Genomic DNA, 21,180 nt, shown 5'->3' with positions numbered 1-21,180 from the left:
GCTAAATATATCATCCATCTACCCATCCACCTACCTACTAACTGAACATTTCCTGTGTATCCACCATGTATGTGCCAGGCACTTCACTAGGAAGTGAAGTGGGGATGTGAGGTTCTTAAAATAAAAAGAGAACATGAACAATGTTTCCCAAGGATACTATAGTTGAGGATTAGAAATCATGACCCCTACAGAATACCTATGTTATGGGCGAGATAGTGAGCTATGTGTTTTATATCTCATTTACTCCTTCTTACCATGCTCTGAGGTGGGTTGTCATTAGCCAGAGAGGTTGGGTAAATTGCTTAGGCTGAAATTTAAAATTTACCTCCCACACAGCCTTTTCCAGAAAGTCACTAGAAGGGCACAAACAAAGAAAAAGAAAAAAGTGGGATCTAACACAGGAGAGAGACTAACAGAATTCCCAGGGTGTTGGTAAAGGGAAGGCTCAGGATAATTACTCTGCCAGAGGCTAGATCAATCCAGAATGGAACTGAAGGAAGAAGGTTCTAGAAGGACCCCAAGATAAAAAATTAAACTAAAAAAATTAAACCTCATGTATCTGAGGGTACCGAGAGGAAATATATACTTCTAGTAAAGAGTTTAAGAGAAAAAAAATCAGTGCTAGGCATATAAAAAAACTAAGTGAATAAGGAAAAAAGGCAATTATTAACTCTTGGAAAGAGGGAAACCAAAAACTGTACCAAAAAAATCATATAATATTATGTGCTTTAGCTGTGAATAATATTGGCATAGTAATAAGAATGTAAATAACAAGTATTATCTTCACCACAAATTGTGATTTAACTCCACTGGGAGAATGGGGAAAAGGGACATCTCTGTCTGAGTGTGAGGTAGTTTGTAAGAGAATTAAATAAGTTATTATCTATAATAAGAAAAAGTCAACAGATAAAAATGGCTGCTTTAGACTAAAAAAGTGTAGACGAAAGGGGGGAGAACTTTGTTTTTATAGACCTTTTAATACCTTTTGACTTTCTTAAAATTTGTATTCCCTTTGGTAAAAAGAAAAATATTAAAAAGAAAAACAAATAATGACAGAAGTGGACACATACCGGAAAGATGTACAGAGGTGGAATTATTTCACTGCCTGGCAAGGTCAGGAAAAATCTCCTGGAGGAGATGACATTTGAGCTATATGTTAGGACAGATAAAGTAGATGGGAGTCTAGAAAGGAGGCATAGGGAGAAGAGGTACTCCAGGCAGAGGTGCAGGGGGCTAGCAGCAAGTAAGAGCATGAGACATCTGGGGACTGTAAGGAGTTCAGGGAGGTCACTGTGTAGGGTGTGTAGAAGGTAGAAGATGAAGCTAGAAAGATAGGTGAGGTACCAGGATCTAAAGGGATTGAGGCCAGGCTAAGGAAGGTTTGTTTTACAGATAATGAAAAATAATTCTAGGATTTTCATGAGAGTCTGACAAAAATTTTGCATTAAGAAAGGCCATTCTGGTGGAAGGAATGCAAGGAGCAAAGCTAGGGCCCAGAGGGATCAATCAGTAGGCTACTGTAACAGAGCTGGAAGAAGAGATGAGAGTAAGGAAGTGTGTCACAGAAGGCAGATTTTAGAGAGAGAAACAAGAGGACTAGTCATATGTAAAGCAAGGGACAGGTAGGAGATCTGGATGATCCCAAATCTGGTTTGGTTGATTAGGTAGACTACATTCCAGTCACCATGAAAGTAGATTACATTCCAGTCTCTAAAGAACAGAGGAGAAAAAGCAGCTTTGGGGCTGAGGAAGAGTCACGTTTCAGTTTCTGATGTTGAATCTAGAGTCTGTGGGGGTAATTCAAGAGGAAGAGTACAAAGTTAGTTTGAAAATGTGGCTCTGGAGCTCAAGAGAGGCAGCAGTCAAACAGAGGTGGGTATTAGATGAGGTCTCTCAAAGAGGATACAGAGGGGGAGGAGTAAAAAAGGGGTCAAACACAGAATGCTGGGGATCTTCAAGCATTATTCCAGTTCAGACAGAACAAAAAGCCTGGGAGGCAGAAGAATGGACAGAAATGTGCCATGAAAGACAAGAATGGAGTTTCAAGGGAAGTAGTCATCCACAGTATTGAAGAGAAACTATACTTAAGGGGCAGAAAGAAGAATAATAGCTAGAGAAACAATATTTAGAAAAGTGAGAAAAATCAAGAGAACTGAATGGCAGGAAATAACAGGAGGGTTTCAACGAGTGTGAAGTACTGTGGAGAAGTTCAAGAGGGAGGGAGTCTGCGAAAAGGCTAACGGGGTGAACTTAATTTAAGAACTATTTTAGCATCAACAAGGCCCCATGACAAACAAAGAGAGGATGAGGTTATATGTGGTTGTTGGTGCCAAAATCATCACTGAGGAGGTGGTAGCTGAAGTGGGCCTTGGAGGGTGGACCTGAATTGACAGATGGCTACAGAGGGAGGGAAAGTGGGGTCCAGTTAGGCAAGGGCCAGGTCCTGGTGGGAGACTGCAAGGGCAAGGAGGATCTAAGACTTCTGACCACCGACCTCTGCCTCATTTTACCTCTATCCCTATTTTATCACGATCACAGTACTGTCCAACAGAACTTTCTGTGATGATGGAAGTGTTTCATATCTGCACTAATATGGTAGCCTCTAGCCACATGTAGCTATTTAGCCTTAAAATGTGACTAGTGTGATTGAGGAACTGAATTTAAAATTTTATTTTATTTTATTATTTTTTGGCCTCGCCACATGGCTTGCGGGATCTTAGTTCCACACCCAGGGATTGAGCCCGTGCCCTCAGCAGTGAAAGCAGAATCCTAACCATGGACCACCAGGGAGCTCCCCAAAATTTTATTTTAAATAGCCACATGTGGTTAGTGGCTACAGTATTGAACAGGATAGCCACTTACCAAAGTTTCTGTTTATTTTGCTATAAATTATCCTCTACCAACTAAAGGCTCCAAAAAGGCAGAGACCATACTCTGTTTTATTCCCCTACATATCCCCATCACCTAGGCCAGTGCCTGGCACATAATATTAATAAATGGTCAATAAATATTTGTTGAGTGATTAAATAAATGGGCTTTGATGGACCCTAATTACATCAATTACTTTTTAGTGCTGCAAACATCAAGATTTTTTTTTGCTAGGATCCCAAAGGTGAGGACACTTGTTAGAACTTCAGGCTATGGAAACGTGTGCAGAGCATGTATAGGACCATGGCATTGGGCCCCTGCTCTGAGGGTTCTTAGACCACTTATCTGTGAATAATAGTGGTGCTCAGGCCCATGAGTGGGAGGAGGAGATGAGTCAGCCTGGACCAGTGAGGTGGCCAAACCTCTTTGGAGACTAAATCCAAATTCAAATTCTGAGCAGCTTAGTTTGAACTTAAGGTTCCCAAACGACCCCAAGACAGAGAACCTCATTAGACTGTGTTGTGTGTGTGTGTATAGCCTTCTCCAGTATTTTTTATGCACATATATAAAAGAACTTCTTTCAAAGGATCCCTGGACACTAAGTCATCAAGATGAAGGCCCTTAGTTATAAACCTGCAAGGTAGATTATATTTCTTTCAGGTGGTAATAATTACAGAAAAGCTAATATATTCTGAGTAATCTATTAGCATTTGGAAGAAAAATCCCAAATCCATTCATGGTTAAGCCCAAGAGTAAAAAATTATCTTACTTTACCTTGTGCAGCAATGAATTTGTTCTTTTCTTGGTAGCCCTGGGGGTGGGGTGGGAGAGGAGTAGAGGAGAAACAGAAAGTGAAAACCCAAAAATGGATAGGAATGAAATTCTCCAGACTCCCAACCAGTTTACAAAGCCTTCCTTGTGAAAAGGTCCAGGAAATTAACAAGGATTTCCATTCTAGAAATTTTAATGGGATTAGCTTTGGATAGCAGGAAGCAAAGATTACATGGTCTAGGCAGTCTTCTTAAAGTGAATTATTAACAAACATTAGTATAAGAACATCCAAATAACAACTCCTAGGCTAGACCCTGTTCTGATGCTCTCTTAGCTGCTGACAATCTGGGTCTTAGTGTTAATGGGTAGGAACCCTCCAAGTCAGAAGCATGTGAGGCTGGGCCCACACGAGGAAGGAAAAAGGGTTTTTTTCTTGCTGATGCTGTACCCAGGTGCAAAAGTTTTCGGGGAATAGCCCATGGGTATGGTGTAACAGCTCCCAGTGTTTGACAAGAGGGTTCTCCATTACAGGAAGTGGGAGACAAAGAAGCCAAGGAGCCTGGGGACGTCACTTAATAGATAAGGAGCCTCTGAAAAACTGACACTGGCAGTAACTTTCTTTACTGTTTAGTCATACATCTTTTCAACCTCATTGTTTAAATATAGTGTTCACTTGAGACGTCCCAGGTAAGTGAAAAATCATTTGATTTAAGGATTGTAAATCACCTTCTGCCCCTCTCAGACAGCACTAAGATGGGCAATGAGGGAGGCAACTTCATGGATGGGATACCATACCAAGGTGATGATGTGAAATACTAGTCTGCAAGGCAGTGGCAGAATAAAGGAGGGGGCCGAGTCTGAGAAGCCGCTTCCTATCCAGCTCAAACAAGGGCAGGGCAGGGTTGCTTCCCAGCACTGTAGAAAGCTTTAGGCCTCAATATAGATATGTTTAGAGTCAACAATAAGAAGCTTGTTAAAATTTTTATTAAGAGGAAATCTCCAAAAGTTTTTAACCATTAGAAGATGGAAACTGATAAAGCCTTAATTCAGGATGCTGCATTCTGCTTATAGCACTAAACTTGTAATTAAAACTGAGACACTCTTAGAGTATGTTAAGCCATATAATATCCTTGCTCCAGGAGAAGTTGCTGCCAAGTTCTCACTGGAGCATGTGGGTCATGAATAGCTTAAAAGCACTGTTGGAGGGCCCAGCCCCAAAGTGCCTCCTGCTCCATCTTTACCAGGAGTGTGCTATATATCCCCCATGAAAACATGCCTACATAGCGATATGCTGACATTGCTCAACCAATAAGGAAAAACTAGAATGAGGCAAAACTACTGATCTTCCTTGTGTTATTTTCAAGGGAAAGATGAAATGTGGCTCCCTGGTTCCTGAGACATCTTTGGATTCTGAAAGTCAAATGCCAAGTTGGCTCTACATGGCACCTACATTCCTACCAGTTTAAAAACAAAAACAAAACACTTCTAAAGACCCTCTATACCCTTAGACACTTCAAGGTGAGAGAGGAAGCTGGTCCTCCTAAGACTCCAGGAGGGAAGCCCAGCTGCCATCTGTACTATTTCATCTTCTCCTGTTACCAATGTCAGGTTCACTTTCAGACCTTTGTATTCTCTAAACCACAGAACCCATCCCCCCGCCTGCTGCCACCACTCCGTGGTGCCTGACACCACCTCTCTTCAAGATTCATGTGTGATCTTGGTTCTGTGTGCAAAAAGGGCTTGGTAAATGATTGCTAGGGGGTGGGAATGGGGAGTAACTGTATATGGACAAGAAGGTTCTTTCTGGGGTGAGCAAAAAGTTCTAAATCTAAGAGGCAATAGCTAAAAGGTACAGCGTTTCTCTCCTGAGGTGATGAAAATGTTCTAAAATTGGTCATAGTTGCACGTATCTGTGAATATACTGAAAACCAATGAATTGTAAATTTTAAGTGGGTGAAAATTATGGTATGTGAATTGCATCAATAAAGCCACTAACAAAGTTCTAAAACAATTATAGTGATGACAGCATAACTTGGTAAACTTACTAAAAATCACTGAATTCTACATTTTAAATGTTTGAATTTCTGTTATATAAACTCCACCTCAATCATGCTGGGAGGAAAAAAGGGTTTCGTAAGTATAACTGGCAGCCCACAACAAATGGCCACAATTTGTTTCAGCAAAGGTTATTGCCTGCCCCTATACTCCAAGTCCTAAGGACATCTGCTCCCTCTTTCCCACTGGACCTCTCATCTGCACTCAACCCCGCTGACCACCTAACACTTCTCCATGCTTTACTCTTTGCCTTCTGAGATGCTCTCTCTCCTGGTCTCCTTGTCTCACTAATGAGCACCTCTTGCCCAGTGTGCCTTGGCAGAGGTTTGTGGGCTCCAGGGCTCACTCTTCTCTCTCTAATGACTTCAAAGGCCATGGCTTTGGAATCTCTCCCCTGAGCTCAGATTAATGATGCCCAACTATGCTGGATACATCCACGTGGATCACTCTATACTCTTTTGTTTTTGTTTTTTTTGTTTTTTTTTGTGGTATGCGGGCCTCCCTCTGTTGTGGCCTCTCCCGTTGCGGAGCACAGGCTCCGTACACGCAGGCTCAGCGGCCATGGCTCACGGGCCCAGCCGCTCCGCGGCATGTGGGATCCTCCCAGATCGGGGCGCAAACCCGGTTCCCCTGCATCGGCAGGCGGACGCGCAACTACTGCGCCACCAGGGAAGCCCCGATTGTTTTTTTTTTTAAACAAGAAAGGTATAGGTTGTTTTTTTCCCCCATAATTAAATTTCCACAGCATCTCCCCAAGCATAAGTATTACAAAAGAATGTAAAAAATCACATTTTACACATTTACACAACGTGTATAAAGAAATCACATGTCTTCAGCATTTAGCTCAAATCTCACCATCCCCAAGCATAAGTATTACAAAAGAATGTAAAAAATCACATTTTACACATTTACACAACGTGTATAAAGAAATCACGTCTTCAGCATTTAGCTCAAATCTCACCACCTTCAAAAAATAGATCTCTTGCAAAACTCATCAGCTAAAAGTTCTATCAAAGCAGTGCGAAGATGGCCTTTGCTAGCCCACGGCAATTCTTTTCCCATTTTCCCTCGCCAGTTAGGGTTGAATAGCAGAGTGAGGCTCAGATTGCGGAGGTGAGGTGGGGAGGGACACAAGGGCTAATTTCCCCCAGTACAAGATGGCATCTAAAGCTTGATGGGAGAGAAGAACTGGAGAGACTGGAGGAAAGGGTCCAGGCCCTGTATTCAGTCAGAGTCACTGCTGGAAGAGGAGGAATGCCTGTCATGCTTGTGGTATTTCTGCTTCTTTTTATAAGCGTTCTTCATTTTCTTCTGCATCTTCTTGTCCATCACCATTCCTGGTCCTACCATGCCAGGAGCCAATGCCAGGATCATGTGGTGGGTATGGAGGTGGATAGGGACCTGAGGGTTGGCATCCTGGATACCCTAGCTGTGGCACAGGATGACAAGGCCCACCAGGGGGAAAAGCTGGATTCCCCTGGGGTGCTCCTGGGGGAGTGGGAAAGGGGTCTGGAGGAAAGGTCGGGTTGGCAGGTGGTGGATGAGCAGGATTGCAACCTCCAGGGTACCCGACGTTAGGGGGCTGTGGATATGGCCCTGGCTGCCCAGCACTGGGTTTCCACATATTCAGGTGTTTCCTCCAGCCCAGAAATGGAAAAAGAATGAAACTCCACCCTAAATACACTCTACAGAGTATCACTCTATACTCTCTCATATATTAATCAATCACCATATCCTGCTAAATTCTACCTCCAAAGTGGTTTTTACTTTGATGCTTCTTCTCCAACCCTTCTACCCTCACCATCTGTAGCATGCTACTGTAACAGCCCTCAATCGGCCCTTCCTAAATCCATGTTGCACACGGTAACCTGAGTGATCAATATACAAATGTGGCCGTATTGCTCCTTGTCTTTAACGCCTTTCAATGTTATCCCATTGCCTAGAAATCAAAACTCTTAGCTGGGGACTTCCCTGGTGGCGCAGTGGTTAAGAATCTGCCTGCCAATGCAGGGGACACGGGTTCAAGCCCTGGTCTGGGAAGATCCCACATGCTGCGGAGCAACTAAACCTGTGCGCCACAACTACTGAGCCTGCGCTCTAGAGCCCACAAGCCACAGCTGCTAAGCCTGTGTGCCACAACTGCTGAAGCCCGCGTACCTAGAGCCCGTGCTCCGCAACAAGAGAAGCCACCACAATGAGAAGCCCACGCGTCACAACAAAGAGTAGCCCCTGCTTGCCGCAACTAGAGAAAGTCTGCATGCAGCAACGAAGACCCAACGCAGCCAAAAATAAATAAAAAACAAAAACTCTAAGCTGTACTGAAAATTTGTAGATACCATAAGGTGACTCAGTCAGCATCCAGTCCCACCCACTTCTAGTTTGACTTTCTTTCTAGAGAGGCTGAAAAACTAAAAGCTAAATTCCCTAGACTCTCTTGCAGCTCAGTTCTGCCTAAGAACCCAGTTTCTTCCTAGCAGTCCCACATAAGACTTGGGATAGAAGTGAGTAATGCGAGATGGTGACTGTGCCAGGAAGATCTGGTCTTCGGGCAAGCATGGCAGCGGAAGCATTGAGTTCTTCTGTAGCACCTCTGCAGGGGTTTCACTATGAGAGACATATGGGGTAGTTGGGTACATCTGTGGCTGCTCTGTTCCTGGTGACTCTCCCGCAGATTCTGTAAGCCACCCACTATCTGATAATAAACCCCTTCCTGTTGAAAAGAATAGACAGAAAGTGGACTCTTGTCATCTGCAACTAAGAACACCAATAGACACACTTGACATTCAATGCCTTCTAAGATCGAGTTCCTACCAATCCCCCAAGCCTCATCTCCCATGACTTCCCATCTTGTATCTAATAACTAAGACTACTGTTTCCAGTCTCTGACTTTGCTCATACTTCTCTTTTTGCTTTGAAGTTTCTGCCCATCTTTCTTCTCTTGAATTCAGACCTACCCTTCAATATTCAGCTCTACTGGCTCATCAGGTTGGCTGATGTTTCTTTCTCTAAGCCCCAAAGAATCCGGGAATACCTCCTTCACACATGTTGCACACTAAAGGTTATGACCTACCTGTAGGTAGATCACACTAGGGACCATATCTTATCTCTGTAACCTTGGAGCCTACCCCCAGTGCTTACCACACAGCAGGTAATCAAAAATTGTTGACTAAATTTAATAAACCTAAATCTTCTTTAATCTCTGACTCTTACTCATGGTTAACCATAAGCTTTTTCCTGCTTTTCTATTTTCACTGAGTTCATAAGTACCTCCAATTTAACCCTCTTCATTTAAACTTTCATATCACCTATTAATAACCTCCAATAACCATCAAGGCTTTATAGGATGCCCTATTGTGAGCTCCAACTAAGCATGGCCAAAGGAGAAGGCTTGTTTCCTTCTAGTGCCTTGCTTATCATGACCATGAATAGACCCATCTTACTTGCTTACCAGCCTTAACATACAACTTACTTTTGTCTGTCTTCACCTTCAATGTGGGAAGGAGCCAAACTGGTTATGGTGACAGACACTGCTGGTTACTAACTGAAAAGCTATTCTTTCCCTTTCTTTCTTGCCATCAAAACCATATTTTTGTTCAGACATTTACCTTTCATCGGCTTGGAAGGTGATCATTCCTCAGCCCCAGAAGGGTAAATCATGATAATTCTCAGTGCCCTAGCCAGTGACTGGAGAGAGGGTGTAAGCATGTGATCCAATCCTGGCCTGTGGGCTCTGAAGGGCACTGTACCAGAGAGGCTTCTGAGAAAGGTCATGCCCCTAATCAAAAGAAAAGCATATGCAGAAATTCTCCACCTCCTCCTCCTCCTCTATGTTGTTTGTTGTGTTTATAAGAAATGTTTGGAACTGCTGTAGCCGTCTTGTGAGCAAGAGACAATGCCAATAGGCTGAAGATATGAGTAGAAAGATGGAAACACCTGGTTTCTTAAGGATGTCACTGAGTCACAGACTCAGCCCACCCTAGAACTGCTATACACCTGCCTTCAGATTATATGAGAAGTAAATGTTCCTGTGTAGACCACTTCTAGCTGAGTATTCTGTTACCTGCAGGTGGAAACATTCTGATATGGCTATACTCTTCCATATAATGTTAAACTCAACCTGTTCCTCCCAACCACTTCATCATAATCTTTGATCTAAATCCTGGGACTCTTAGCTGGTTACTAGCCTTTTTCCATTTTCCTTATCTACTACATCAATCATTTTTACCTATATATCAAAGATTTCCATCTTAGGTAGTTCCTCGTTGCAGCTAAACATGCTTTTTTCATGCCCTTTTCAGTATTCTTTCTTACTGACTTCAGTACTCTCATGTCACAGTCCCATCCTCCCTTTTCAGCAGATAACCTTGACTTTACTTCTTAGAAAAAACAGATGAGTTCCCTCAGCTTGATTTCTTCACACCTACAAACCACCTCTATCTAATACCTTTACCATCAGTCTCAGAGGAAAAAACATCCTTTCTTATGTTCAACGCTAATCTCTCCATCAGTATTCTTTAAAAAAAAATTGTGGTAAGGGACTTCCCTGGTGGTCCAGTGGTTAAGAATCTGCCTTCCAATGCAGGGGACGTGGGTTTGATCCCTGGTTGGGGAACTAAGATCCCACATGCTGTGGGCCAACTAAGCCCGCACACCTCAACTAGAGAGCCTGCGTGCTGCAAACTACAGAGCCCACGTGCTCTGGAACCTGCGCGCCACAACTAGAGAGAAGCCTGTGCGCCACAACTAGAGAGAAGCCTGTGCGCCACAACTAGAGAGAAGTCCTCGCACCACAACGAAGATTCCCACATGCTGCAACTAAGATCCGACGCAGCCAAAAAAAAAAAAAAAAAATTGTGGTAAAATATACATAACATAAAACTGATCATTTCAGCCATTTTTAAGTGTACAGGTCTGTGGCATTCACAATGTTGGGCAACCACCACCACCATCCATCTCCAAAACTTCTGCATCTTCCTCAGATGAAACTCTGTACCCATTAAATGATAATTCCCTTCTCCCCACCTCCCTCTGGCCCCTGGCAACCACCGTTCTACCTTCTGTTTTAATGAATTTGACTACTCTAGGTACCTCATATAAGTGGAATTATACAATATTTATTGTTTTTTGACTGGCTTATTTCACTTACCATAATGTCTTCGAAATTCATCCATGTTGTAGCATGTGTCAGAATTTCTTCCCCTTTTAAGGTTAAATAATATTCCATTGCATGTATATACCACATTTTACCTATTCATTCTTCCATTGATGGACACCTGGGTTGCTACCACCTTTTGGCTATTGTGATTAATGCTGCTATGATCATGGGTGTACAAATTCCATCAGTATTCTCTTCATGCTTCAGTAGTCAGGCTTGCTCTTTCTAGCTCTCTTGCTTGCTCTCTCTCTTCCTCTCAAACTCTATCTTTACTGGTTCCCTCCTGTCAGCCTACAAAACATACTCAAGTCTCGCACACCATCTTTATAAACATTCTCTAAATCACCCCTAAAAACCTTTCAGTTTCAGCTCTTCTAGTAGACATGACTAACCAGACTTACCCAGAGTCAGATATTCTAGTCCTGTTTGGAGGACAAGGTGTGCTTTTGTTCTTAGTTATCTGAATAAGCTCAATAAAGGATTCACTGACTCTTACAGAAAAGTATACATTTAGGTTCAGATTTCTGCATGGGAAAATTTTGGGAATGATGACAGGTAAACATAAGAATACATTTTAAACTGTCTGATCTTTAAAAAAATTTTTTTCAGTCTTTTAAAAAAATCAGACTCCTCCGGAAAAAACTGAAATGACAAATATTCCTCCTAACATGCAGCTGAGAAGGAATCAAGGAAATAATGAGAAAAGCTCAAGTTCCTTACATTGATGAATGAAGCATTGATGTAATCAGAATCTGGAACTCCTTCAACTGGTGTCAGATGGACTCTAGAGTGGTCATCTAGAAAAAAAAATTTTTTTTTCAATTAAATTCAATTTTATTTTTCACTGGTCCCAATGCAACCAGGCCAGTTGTGACATCTATGACTATGTGTAGAGAGACACACAAGTATAAAGTTGTCACTGCAGGACTATTTATAACAGCAAAAATTCGGACACAGGTCAACCATCATTAGGAGACTAAGTTAAATAAATTAAGATATATCCATAATATGGAATATTAAGCAGTTGATAAAAAGGAAAATGAACTCTTCTGTTTCTTGACAATTACCAAAACATATTAGTTTTGTTTTTATTTTACCTTTCTCTATATTATAGTCGTTTCAGGTATACAGCATTATAGTTCAACATCTGTAATAACTATAGCATCACCACCACAAGTCTAGCTACTATCCATCACCATACAGTAGGACCCCCCCCACCAATCCATTTCACCCACCTCCAACCCCCTTCCCCTCTGGTAACCAATAATCTGTTCTCTGTATCTATGAGTTTGTGTTTGTTTTGTTGTTTTGTTTTGTTTTTTTTAGATTCCACATGAGTGAAATCACATGGTATTTATCTTTCTCCATCTGACTTATTTTCCAATATATATTGGGAAAAAAAAGAAAAAAGTCAGAGCAATGTATACAGCATACCAGTTACACTAAAAATATATAATATATATACATGCATTTATACACAAATAAGACATAAGTATCTGTAAATGCTTAGTACAGTGGTCTTTAATATATTATGCACCCAAAATTACACCAGGAATTATTTAAAGGATGAATTTCTTTAAAAAGCAATTATAAAAAATAAAGCAAAGTTCAAACATTTTGCTCTCACATTCCACTGGATTATGCATATTCCATTCTGGAGACCACCAGTCCAGAAAAATGTCTGTTAGGTTATAGATAAACTGATTAGCAATGGCTAACTCTGGGAAGGAGTTACGAAGAGAACTCTGAATTGGAATTTCTTTGCAATGAGCAACAAAAAAAACCCCACAACAACCATGCACTTGCTGTCTGGTCTTAGTGAAACTGCTCTCCTTAACTTCCTAGAAACTTTAGGCCTGCCACAAAAAACCTGGTCAAGCACCCCTACTGACTTTATGAGCACCTGGGGTTGCCTGGGGAGCCATAAAGGCTCTTTCAGTCCAAAGGCTTGACTGTTCTTATTACCAGCCTTCCTATGATCAATCACAAGATTCTTTCCATCCTCAGAAAAACTGGCTACAGGTGCAGTTTCAGGTTACATTCCAAGAAACCCTACAAACACTCACAAGGCAAGATGTTTACATATCGATTTTTTTCCTTGTTCTCCTCCTTGGAGGCAGCTTCACAGGTGGCCTGGATAGGACAAGCAGGGAGAGCCTGAAAGGTTAAGAGAAATTACAGGAGTTATTAACAGGGATAAACACCAAACATGCAAACTGCTGCACCATACTCTGACCTGGCAGCAAGTTCTACCTTTTCTTGGGGGGGAAAAGATGTGCTCAGGTGAATACTTGCACCTAATACAGAGAGTGCACCTCTCTTCTAAATAGCTTCTAAGCTCCTTAGAGTTTGAATGCCCAGAGGGCAGAATGCCTTTCCTGTTACTATAAGCACAGCATGCTCTTTATATGATTACTATGTGGTTAGGAGCTTGTTACAATGCTGGGTCAAAATGGACCACCCCAATATATAGGACTGGGGACATAACTGAAAGGATGGGCCATTTATCCCCATGCTGACCACCATGCAAAGCTGAGATGTATCTCAGAGTAAACCACACAGGAGGGGTCTGGATGGTCAGTTGAATTAGGAGCCTGACAAGGGGGTATGGCAGCCCAGCCTCTAGCATCATGTGGTAAGGAAGCAAGGACAGGTGAATGGGTGAGAGGGCATTCACATGGATGCAGCAGTTAGGAAGCAGAGGACTTGGATGAGGTAACACCGAATCTGCAGCAGTTTTGGAGCAAATGTAAATCAGCTAGCACTGGGAGGTATGTGGATAGATATAAATGGTTTGACATGAGATAGTCTGGATTGTATGAACTTGAGCAAATCGGCCAAAGTTTCCCATAAAATTGGGACAATAATATCTGCTACATAAGGAGTAAATAAGATAATCTCATGTTTGGCATAGAATAAGCATTAAATAAATTCGTTTTATAGGAGTAGGAAGCTAAACTTTATTATTTCAACTGTTTTCTTCTGTGTTCTATATATTCAAAACTAAGAAAGCAAAAAGACAAATAGTTTAAAATTACAACCTAGACAACCTTCCTGATAAGTGATTTGGAAATATGTCTTAAAGCTTTAAAAATATTCATACCCTTTGACCTAGCAAATCTAGATTCTAGCCTAAATACATAAAAATCTCTATGTTCAAATTATTTACTTCATCATTATTTAGAATGACTCCAAACTGAAAACAACCTTAGTATTCAGCAGTAGGAGAACAGTTAAGTAAATTATGGTTCATGTATTACTTTTCATTCATTCTTTCAACAAACATATAATGTGTACCTATTAGGTACCGAGTTAGGTACAGAGCAAACAGTGGTGAATCACAGTTCTTGCTCTCATGAACAATGCAAACTTGTGGGTGAAAGACAGATATTAAATAAATAAAACAAGTAAATATAAAATTACATACCATGATAAATGCAATGAGAGAACAGATTATTAGAGAAAGTATCAGAAAGCCCAAGGAATACACCAATACAGATTAAGGGTAGGTCTCTATGAGGAAGGATGAGTATGGAAAAGAGTATTCCAGGCAAAGAACAGCATGTATGATGACCCAGAGGCAGGAGAAGGCTTGGTTTGTGTGAGGAAATAAAGTGTCAGTGAGGGTGTTATGTAGAAAATGTTGCTGGTGGAGATGGCAAGAGGAAGTGGGAGGAGATGAGTCTTTTGACAAGGTTGACCACATATTTCTACATAGGTCCTTGAATAGGAAGTTTGAATTTTACTTTAAGTGCATGAGGAAACCATTCAAGGTTTTTATAAACTGCAATCCACTTTACCTGTTAAAGAATCACTCTGGCTGCTACATGGAAAATGGACTGGGAGGAAGGCAAGTTCAGAATGTGGAAAGATGATGGTACAAGGAAATAGATGCATTTGAGATTATTATGAAGTTAGAATGACTAGATTTAGAGATGGAATGAACAAAAGTTGGGGAGAGAAAGAGACAGGAATGAAGGATGACTCTCAAGTTTCTAGCTTGGATAAAAATAATAAAAAAGATTAAGTAAAGGAAATGCCGGCCTAAAAGGAACCAATTTTGCCAGAAAGAAACAAGAGTTTTAAGAAGGAGCAAATATACTTCCTAGGAACGAGCAAGGTAGTGGTAGGAGAAATTAAAGTGAAATACCCCAAGATAATCGGAGTCAAGGTCTCATAGTCCATCTACCTTCACTTATTCAAGAGATTTTCTTTTCAGAGTTCAAACCCTGGAGGTTCTGCCTGTCATCTTACTAAGAAAGCCAATTTCTTTAGACCCAGTGCTGTCAATACATAAAGGGGAAAAAGGAGTTTCCTGGACCAGAAGATCGGAATTTCCCAGTTCACCCACAGTTTGCCTTCTCTTCACCCAGACAGGCTAGATTTCTACCTTGATGCAGGGCAGGATGAGACACAAGTTTTTAAAAGCCCTCAAGACTAATCCTGAGGCATTACTTTTCCTGTACATCCCTTGTCTAAAATGATGTAGAACAGATGTAGTGACAACAAGATTCTTGAAAATAGTCCTCAGGGTCAATAATGACAATGACCACATTTCAAAGTCCTGTCAGCATCCCTAGCTCCCCCAGTCATGATGAAGAAAAATTAGGTCTCCAGGTAGGCTAAGGCTCCTAAAAGGAAAGTTAGGAAGAAACAGGAGTCACTGTTTGACAAGAGAAAATAAAAGATTTGCTTTAGAGAACACTGTATTAGATGCAAAATATCAGATTAAAGAGCCTAGGTCAAGGATGAAAACAAGGGGAATCCTACTTTTAGCTTCTACTCGGAAAAACCCAGCCTGGAGAGCTGGGCAGAAGCAGCTGAACAAGAAGGCTCTAAGATGTTAAATTCTCCACAAACAGTAGGTGGCATCAAAGACCACCTCATCCCTTGCTTAGGCCTTTACTGGAAGCAAGGCTGTCATATTTTTTTAATGTCAGTTAAAAAAAATTTTTTTTTTCAATTTTTACAATTATTTTTTTAAGAAGTATATCCACCACCCAATTTAACTTGTAAGTTCTCTTTGGGCCCTTCCTCATCATGTCCTCTTCCTTCTCCTCTCACAAGTAAACTTGGAATCTTGTATTTATTATCCCCCTTGCTTTATTTGTATCCATATATTCTGTATCCTTAAAAATATATATTTTTATTGTCCAGTCTATTTTTTGATAAAAATGCAATGATAAATGGTGACTTGCTTTTTTTGCCCAACATTATGTTCTGAAGATTCCACTCAGGTTGTTCCATGTAGCCAAAGTTCATTCATTTTAACTACTTTGTAGTCCTCCATTTTTAGACCATACCAACATTTATTTATCCATTCTACTACTGGTGAATATTTGGGTTGTTTACAGTTAACCATCCTGCTTTGAGCACAAACTGTATGTGTTTCCTCATGCACATGTGCAAGAGTTTCAGGTATGACTATCTTTAACCTTACCAGATGAGGCCAAACTGTTTTTCAAAGTAGCTGTACCAATTTACACTTCTACCAGCAATGTAGAGTATTCCAGTTATTCCGTATCCTTGTCAACATTTGCTATGGTCAGACTTTAAATGTATCAAATGTAGCTTTAATTTATATTTCTCTGATTATTAATGAGGTTCACCATCATTTCATAGTTTACTGGTCAACAGAGTTTCCTCTTCTGTGAAGAACATAGTTGAGTGCTTCCCCATCTTTCTACTGGATTATTTATCTTCTTACTACTTTGTAGAAGTTCTTTATGTGTTCTGGAAACTCATTCTTTATCAGTTATAAGTGTTATAAGTATTTTTTACCAAGTTTGTGGCCTGCCCTTTCATTTTCTTTATAGTATTTATTTATAAACAGAAGTTTTGCATTTTAATGTAGTCAAGTTGATCAATCTTTCCCTTTATAAACATTTTAAGTCTTAAGAACACCTTCTTATGTGAGATCATAGTATATTTTCCTACATTATTGTCTTTACATTTTTTCCTTTAAATTTCAGTGTTTACATCAACTGGGATTGATTTTTGGTATGAGACAGGAATTCAATTTCATTTATTCCCATGGGGTTACCCAGTTGTCTGAGCTCTATTTATTGTAAAGACCATCCTCTACCCCAGCAAAACTACAACAGCATTTGTCACAAATAGGTTTCCCTTTACATATGAATCTGCTTCTGGGTTCTCTATTTTATTCCGCTGGTCAATCTATTCCAGTGCCAATACAAAACTGTCTTAATTACTAAACTTTATAATGACTCTTTATACTGGTAAGGCGGGTCTCCTCACCTTGTTCTTCTTCTTCAGGAATGTCTTGGCTATTCTTGAATCTTTTCTCCTCCATATAAATTTTAGAATCAGCTTGTCAAGTTCCACAAAAAACCTGTTGGGATTTTTATTGGAATTGCATTGAATCTATATATCAGTTTGGGGAGAATTGACAACTTTACAATACTGAGCCTTCTAATCCATTGATCTTATTTCTTTCACTAATTTAGGTTTCTTTCTTTAATGTCTTCATTTTTATAATTTTCTCCAAAGATTTTATAAATATTTTACTAAATTTATTCCTAGGTACTTCACATTTTGGATGCTATTGTAAATGGCATCTTTTAAAAATTATTAGATTTTCTGATTGTGGCTTATGAACAGAAATGCATTCATTTTTTATGCTGTTTTTGTATCTATCAACCCTGTTAAAATAACATTAATTCTAATAATTTAACTGATGAGTCTTTGGATTTCTCTGGGACAATAATCTCCTCTGTGAAAAAAACTGATTTTTGTCTCTTCCTTTCCAATCCGTAATACCTTTCGTTTCTTTTCTTGCCTTACTGTGCTAACGTCTCCAGTCTAGTACTGAATCTCATTCAATTTAAAGTTTGAATCCCCTTCCAAATACTTTGGCCACAGTCACCAGTGCCTGAACACTCTGCTGTGATGGGGAGCCTACTACTTTCCAAGGCAGTTCCCCTGATCTTGGAACAGTTCTGTTTAGAAGGACTTAACACCCAGATACACAATTTGTTTTTCCCTTGTACTGACTAGTGTAAAACCCAGGAGGTCAGCTGGTGCCTTCTCTGCCCCTTGGAAATCCTGAACTCCCAATTCCCTGGACTGTTGAATTCTAAAGCCCTTGACATAGGTACTGATAATTCTCATAGGCCTTTGGCTCTGATACATTTATTTGGAGACAACTCATCAATGTAGAGACTATTCTGCCTCTGATTCACTCAGATGCCACACAGTTCTGTCACCAAATTACACATAAATGCTTCTTTACCTGGAAATCCAAGAATTAAGCTGTCTCTACTAAAGATGCAGGATCCTGAGTGGGTTGGGGGGTTTCACATTTCACAATTCAGATTGTGACCGCCTCACAGCCTCTAGTTCTTTCCCTAGCTGTCTCCTATCCCCTTCATCTCAGAAGCTAACTAAAGTCTATTTATTTATTTATTAAACCTTAAACATGTTTTAGGGACCTCAATAAGTGGCTTTTCAAAGTGTTTCTTTTAAACAAATTCAATGCTTCCTTCTGAGACAAATGCTGGTCAGTAAAATGTTCCAGCTTACAACTTTAGGACAAAAGTTCCATTACCCATAACTTTCAACCACAGTGCGGTTTCATAGAAATGTTACACACTCCCCATTTAGTCTGTCAGATATCCGAAAACAGCTGTCATTTCCTACGCTTATTGTTTCTTCAGCTGTTCACCCCCACGGTCCAGTTTGTCCTCCAAAACAACTTCCCATTTAATGATATTCCTTTTCACAGAGACCTGACCACAAGACTCTTGGCACAGTTCAAGCTGGGGACACCAACTCTATTCTATATGCCATCTATACATTAAAGCATAATGGATATTACGCTAAAGCTAATAAGCTTGAATAGCTTTGTTTACTATATTAAAAATAACTTTTTAAAGTTTTTTTTTCTTCTTCTTTTTGGCTGCACTGCGAGGCACGCAGGATCTCAGCTCCCCAAACAGGGATCAAACCTGCGCCCCCTGCAGTGGAAGCACGGAGTGTTAACCACTGGACCACCAGGGAAGCCTCTTTAAAGTTTTTAATGTCTGCTTTTAAAAATGTTATTTAAAAATATGCTTGTTGTAAAACAAAGTCAAATAATTCAGTAGAAAGTGGAAGTTCCCTATCATGTCTCTCCTGTCTTCTACCCGTCCTTGTAGGCAACCACTGCTCAGTTCACAGTATTCCTCCAGACTTTAAAAAAAAAAAAAAAAAAAAGGCATTAACACACTCAATGCAGACATACATAGATTTTTTTTAAAAAGGGGGATTATACCATGTAAAGCCCCCTGGAATATGTTTTTTCCCATATTTTTCTATGTCAACACATTTATTTTAATGACAGTACAGAATTTTATAATAGATGCAAGAAATTATTTAGCCATTCTGCTATTTGATAAATATTTTCCACTTTATTTTCTTTGCTATTATAAGTAATGCTACAATGAACATCCTTGTACAAATATATATTTTGTTTTCTGATAGAGTCCCATAAGTTAGGTCAGATAGCATAAGCATTTAAAATTTGGTTGATACTGCCAAATCATCCTTCCAATGCTGTATCAATTTAAACTTCCCCTACCTGTGTGTACGAGTTTCTTTATCCCCATACCCCTGCCCATACTTGATATCAATCTTCTAAAATTTTCAAATCTAACAGGCCCAAAATAATGTTAGTTTTAATCTGGATCTCCGGATTACTAGATATAGTTGAGCTTCTTTTCCTATGTTTATAGACCATTTGTTTTTCTCCTCTGAACTGCCAATTTTTCTCCTGCAATGTTTACTTTTTTCTCACAGGTTTGGAGAAGCTCTATACATTATAGAAAATTTTCTGTCTACCTGTGGCAAATAGTTTCTCCCAGTTGGCCACTTTCTTATGGTGTTATTTTTCAGAGATGCTTAACGTTTTAATATATTTATTATCTTCCAATCTATTCTATTCTAGCTTCTGAATCTTGTGTTTTGCTTAGAAAGGCCTTCCTCACCCTATGATTACAAGAATATAATTCTATGATAGTGGACACAAATTGGTGTGTTTGTCCTGTGTTAACTCTCCTTTTTCCTGCCAGGGCTGACCGATGCAAGCACAGTCACACCTGACCAACATTGTATCAACTAGATTCTCTTTTCCAGGATTTTGAAACCCAGGAAGAAGCAGAGGCTTCCCTAGAGGGCCCAGACCCACCAGGATAGGACCTGCTCTGTCCAAAGGCTGGTAGTCTATCTCATCCTTTGATTCTGCCAGCTTCCCCACTTTTTTGCTTGAGTTGACTTCTCTTGTTTTTAAGTAAAAGACCTTAACTCACTTAGCAGTTAGTAACAGAGAGTGGGGTTGTAGGTGAGATAATGATGGGGGAAATATGGGTGATGTGAACCTGATTACCGAGTTCAGATGAAGGGAAAGGAACTATCAACCAATTTGCATTATAAGAAAGTGCAAGCCACTCACACCTCACGAATGTAAAACTGTAAAAATTGGCTTGCAATCACCTGGGATGTGCTCTAGCTGATGGTAAAGGAGTTGGGGGAGGGGGAGTGCCAGTTAAAAGGAGATGAGAAATGCTGAAACCAAGGAATAGGATTATTTCTGACAATTTTAGATAGTAAAACAAGAAAAAGCCCAGCTCCAAAATCAAATATTTATCTCCAAAGACAGCACAAAAGTCAGGGCCCTTCTATGACTGTGCTATGTATTTTGCTGAACCAAAAGTTAAGGTTTCAGAATTTTGCTGGTTGTTAAATGTTAATGCCAATGGAATTCACATCTTTCCTTGGCTGGTCATGTGAAAGACACGGCTTTAAAGTGAGATAATTGAAATGATGCAGAAAGGAAACAGAGGAGTTGGGGAAAGCCAACTTCTAAAAATCTCTATTATGCTCTCTACTGCATCCTGCTTTCATGATGAAAACTGCCCCACAACCCAGCTCTCATTGCTCATGGATAATCAGGATGCAAGCATAACACGATCTGGAGGGTAAAATACATAAAGAAGGTAGAAAAGCAAAGAACTAACACCCAGAAGAAACTGCAGGAATTCACTGAGTTGGATCATCAAAAACCATAGGAATAGTTGTTGATATACATTTTGAGGATGTTAGACCAAGGAAGGGTCTAATTCTAATTTTTGAATAGGGCTAGATTTCTAGTTATGGTACGGTTAACTGAACTTCTGCAGTTAGTGTAACTGCTCAGGAAACTGGCCACGGTTCTAATGGTGGGGTGGGGTGGGGTGGCCAGTAGGAACCTGGACTGAATGCTGGGTTCAGCTAGGTAACAAAGAAAAGCCAGAAAGCCCTTGGCACAAAGTAGAGGAAATCAGTGTTACAGGGGA

General features: G+C 40.2%; 1 protein-coding gene and 1 pseudogene across 10 annotated transcripts in view; both read right to left on the bottom strand.

Moving 5' to 3' along the window:
- PTPRA (protein tyrosine phosphatase receptor type A) overlaps positions 1 to 21,180 on the bottom strand; it is a 185,527-nt gene that overhangs the window by 23,202 nt on the left and 141,145 nt on the right. For 9 of the 10 annotated variants that reach the window (XM_028499672.2, XM_024117167.3, XM_024117166.2 and 6 more), the window contains 3 exons: positions 12,916 to 13,006; positions 11,570 to 11,646; positions 3,643 to 3,679 (listed from right to left, as the gene is read on the bottom strand). In XM_028499672.2, the coding sequence (XP_028355473.1) occupies positions 3,643 to 3,679; positions 11,570 to 11,646; positions 12,916 to 13,006 (205 nt within the window). Of the gene's footprint in view, positions 1 to 3,642; positions 3,680 to 11,569; positions 11,647 to 12,915; positions 13,007 to 17,107; positions 17,202 to 21,180 lie in introns of all 10 variants that reach the window. The other variant, XM_028499674.2, reaches the window with a different exon arrangement.
- Positions 6,561 to 10,550, bottom strand: LOC112062524 (proline-rich protein 13-like; annotated as a pseudogene).

Source organism: Physeter macrocephalus, chromosome 14 (genome assembly GCF_002837175.3).
Source record: "Physeter macrocephalus isolate SW-GA chromosome 14, ASM283717v5, whole genome shotgun sequence".
Classification (NCBI taxonomy): Eukaryota; Metazoa; Chordata; class Mammalia; order Artiodactyla; family Physeteridae; genus Physeter; species Physeter macrocephalus.
The sequence above is the reverse complement of the archived record's forward strand: the minus strand, read 5'-3'. Positions and strand labels throughout refer to the sequence as shown.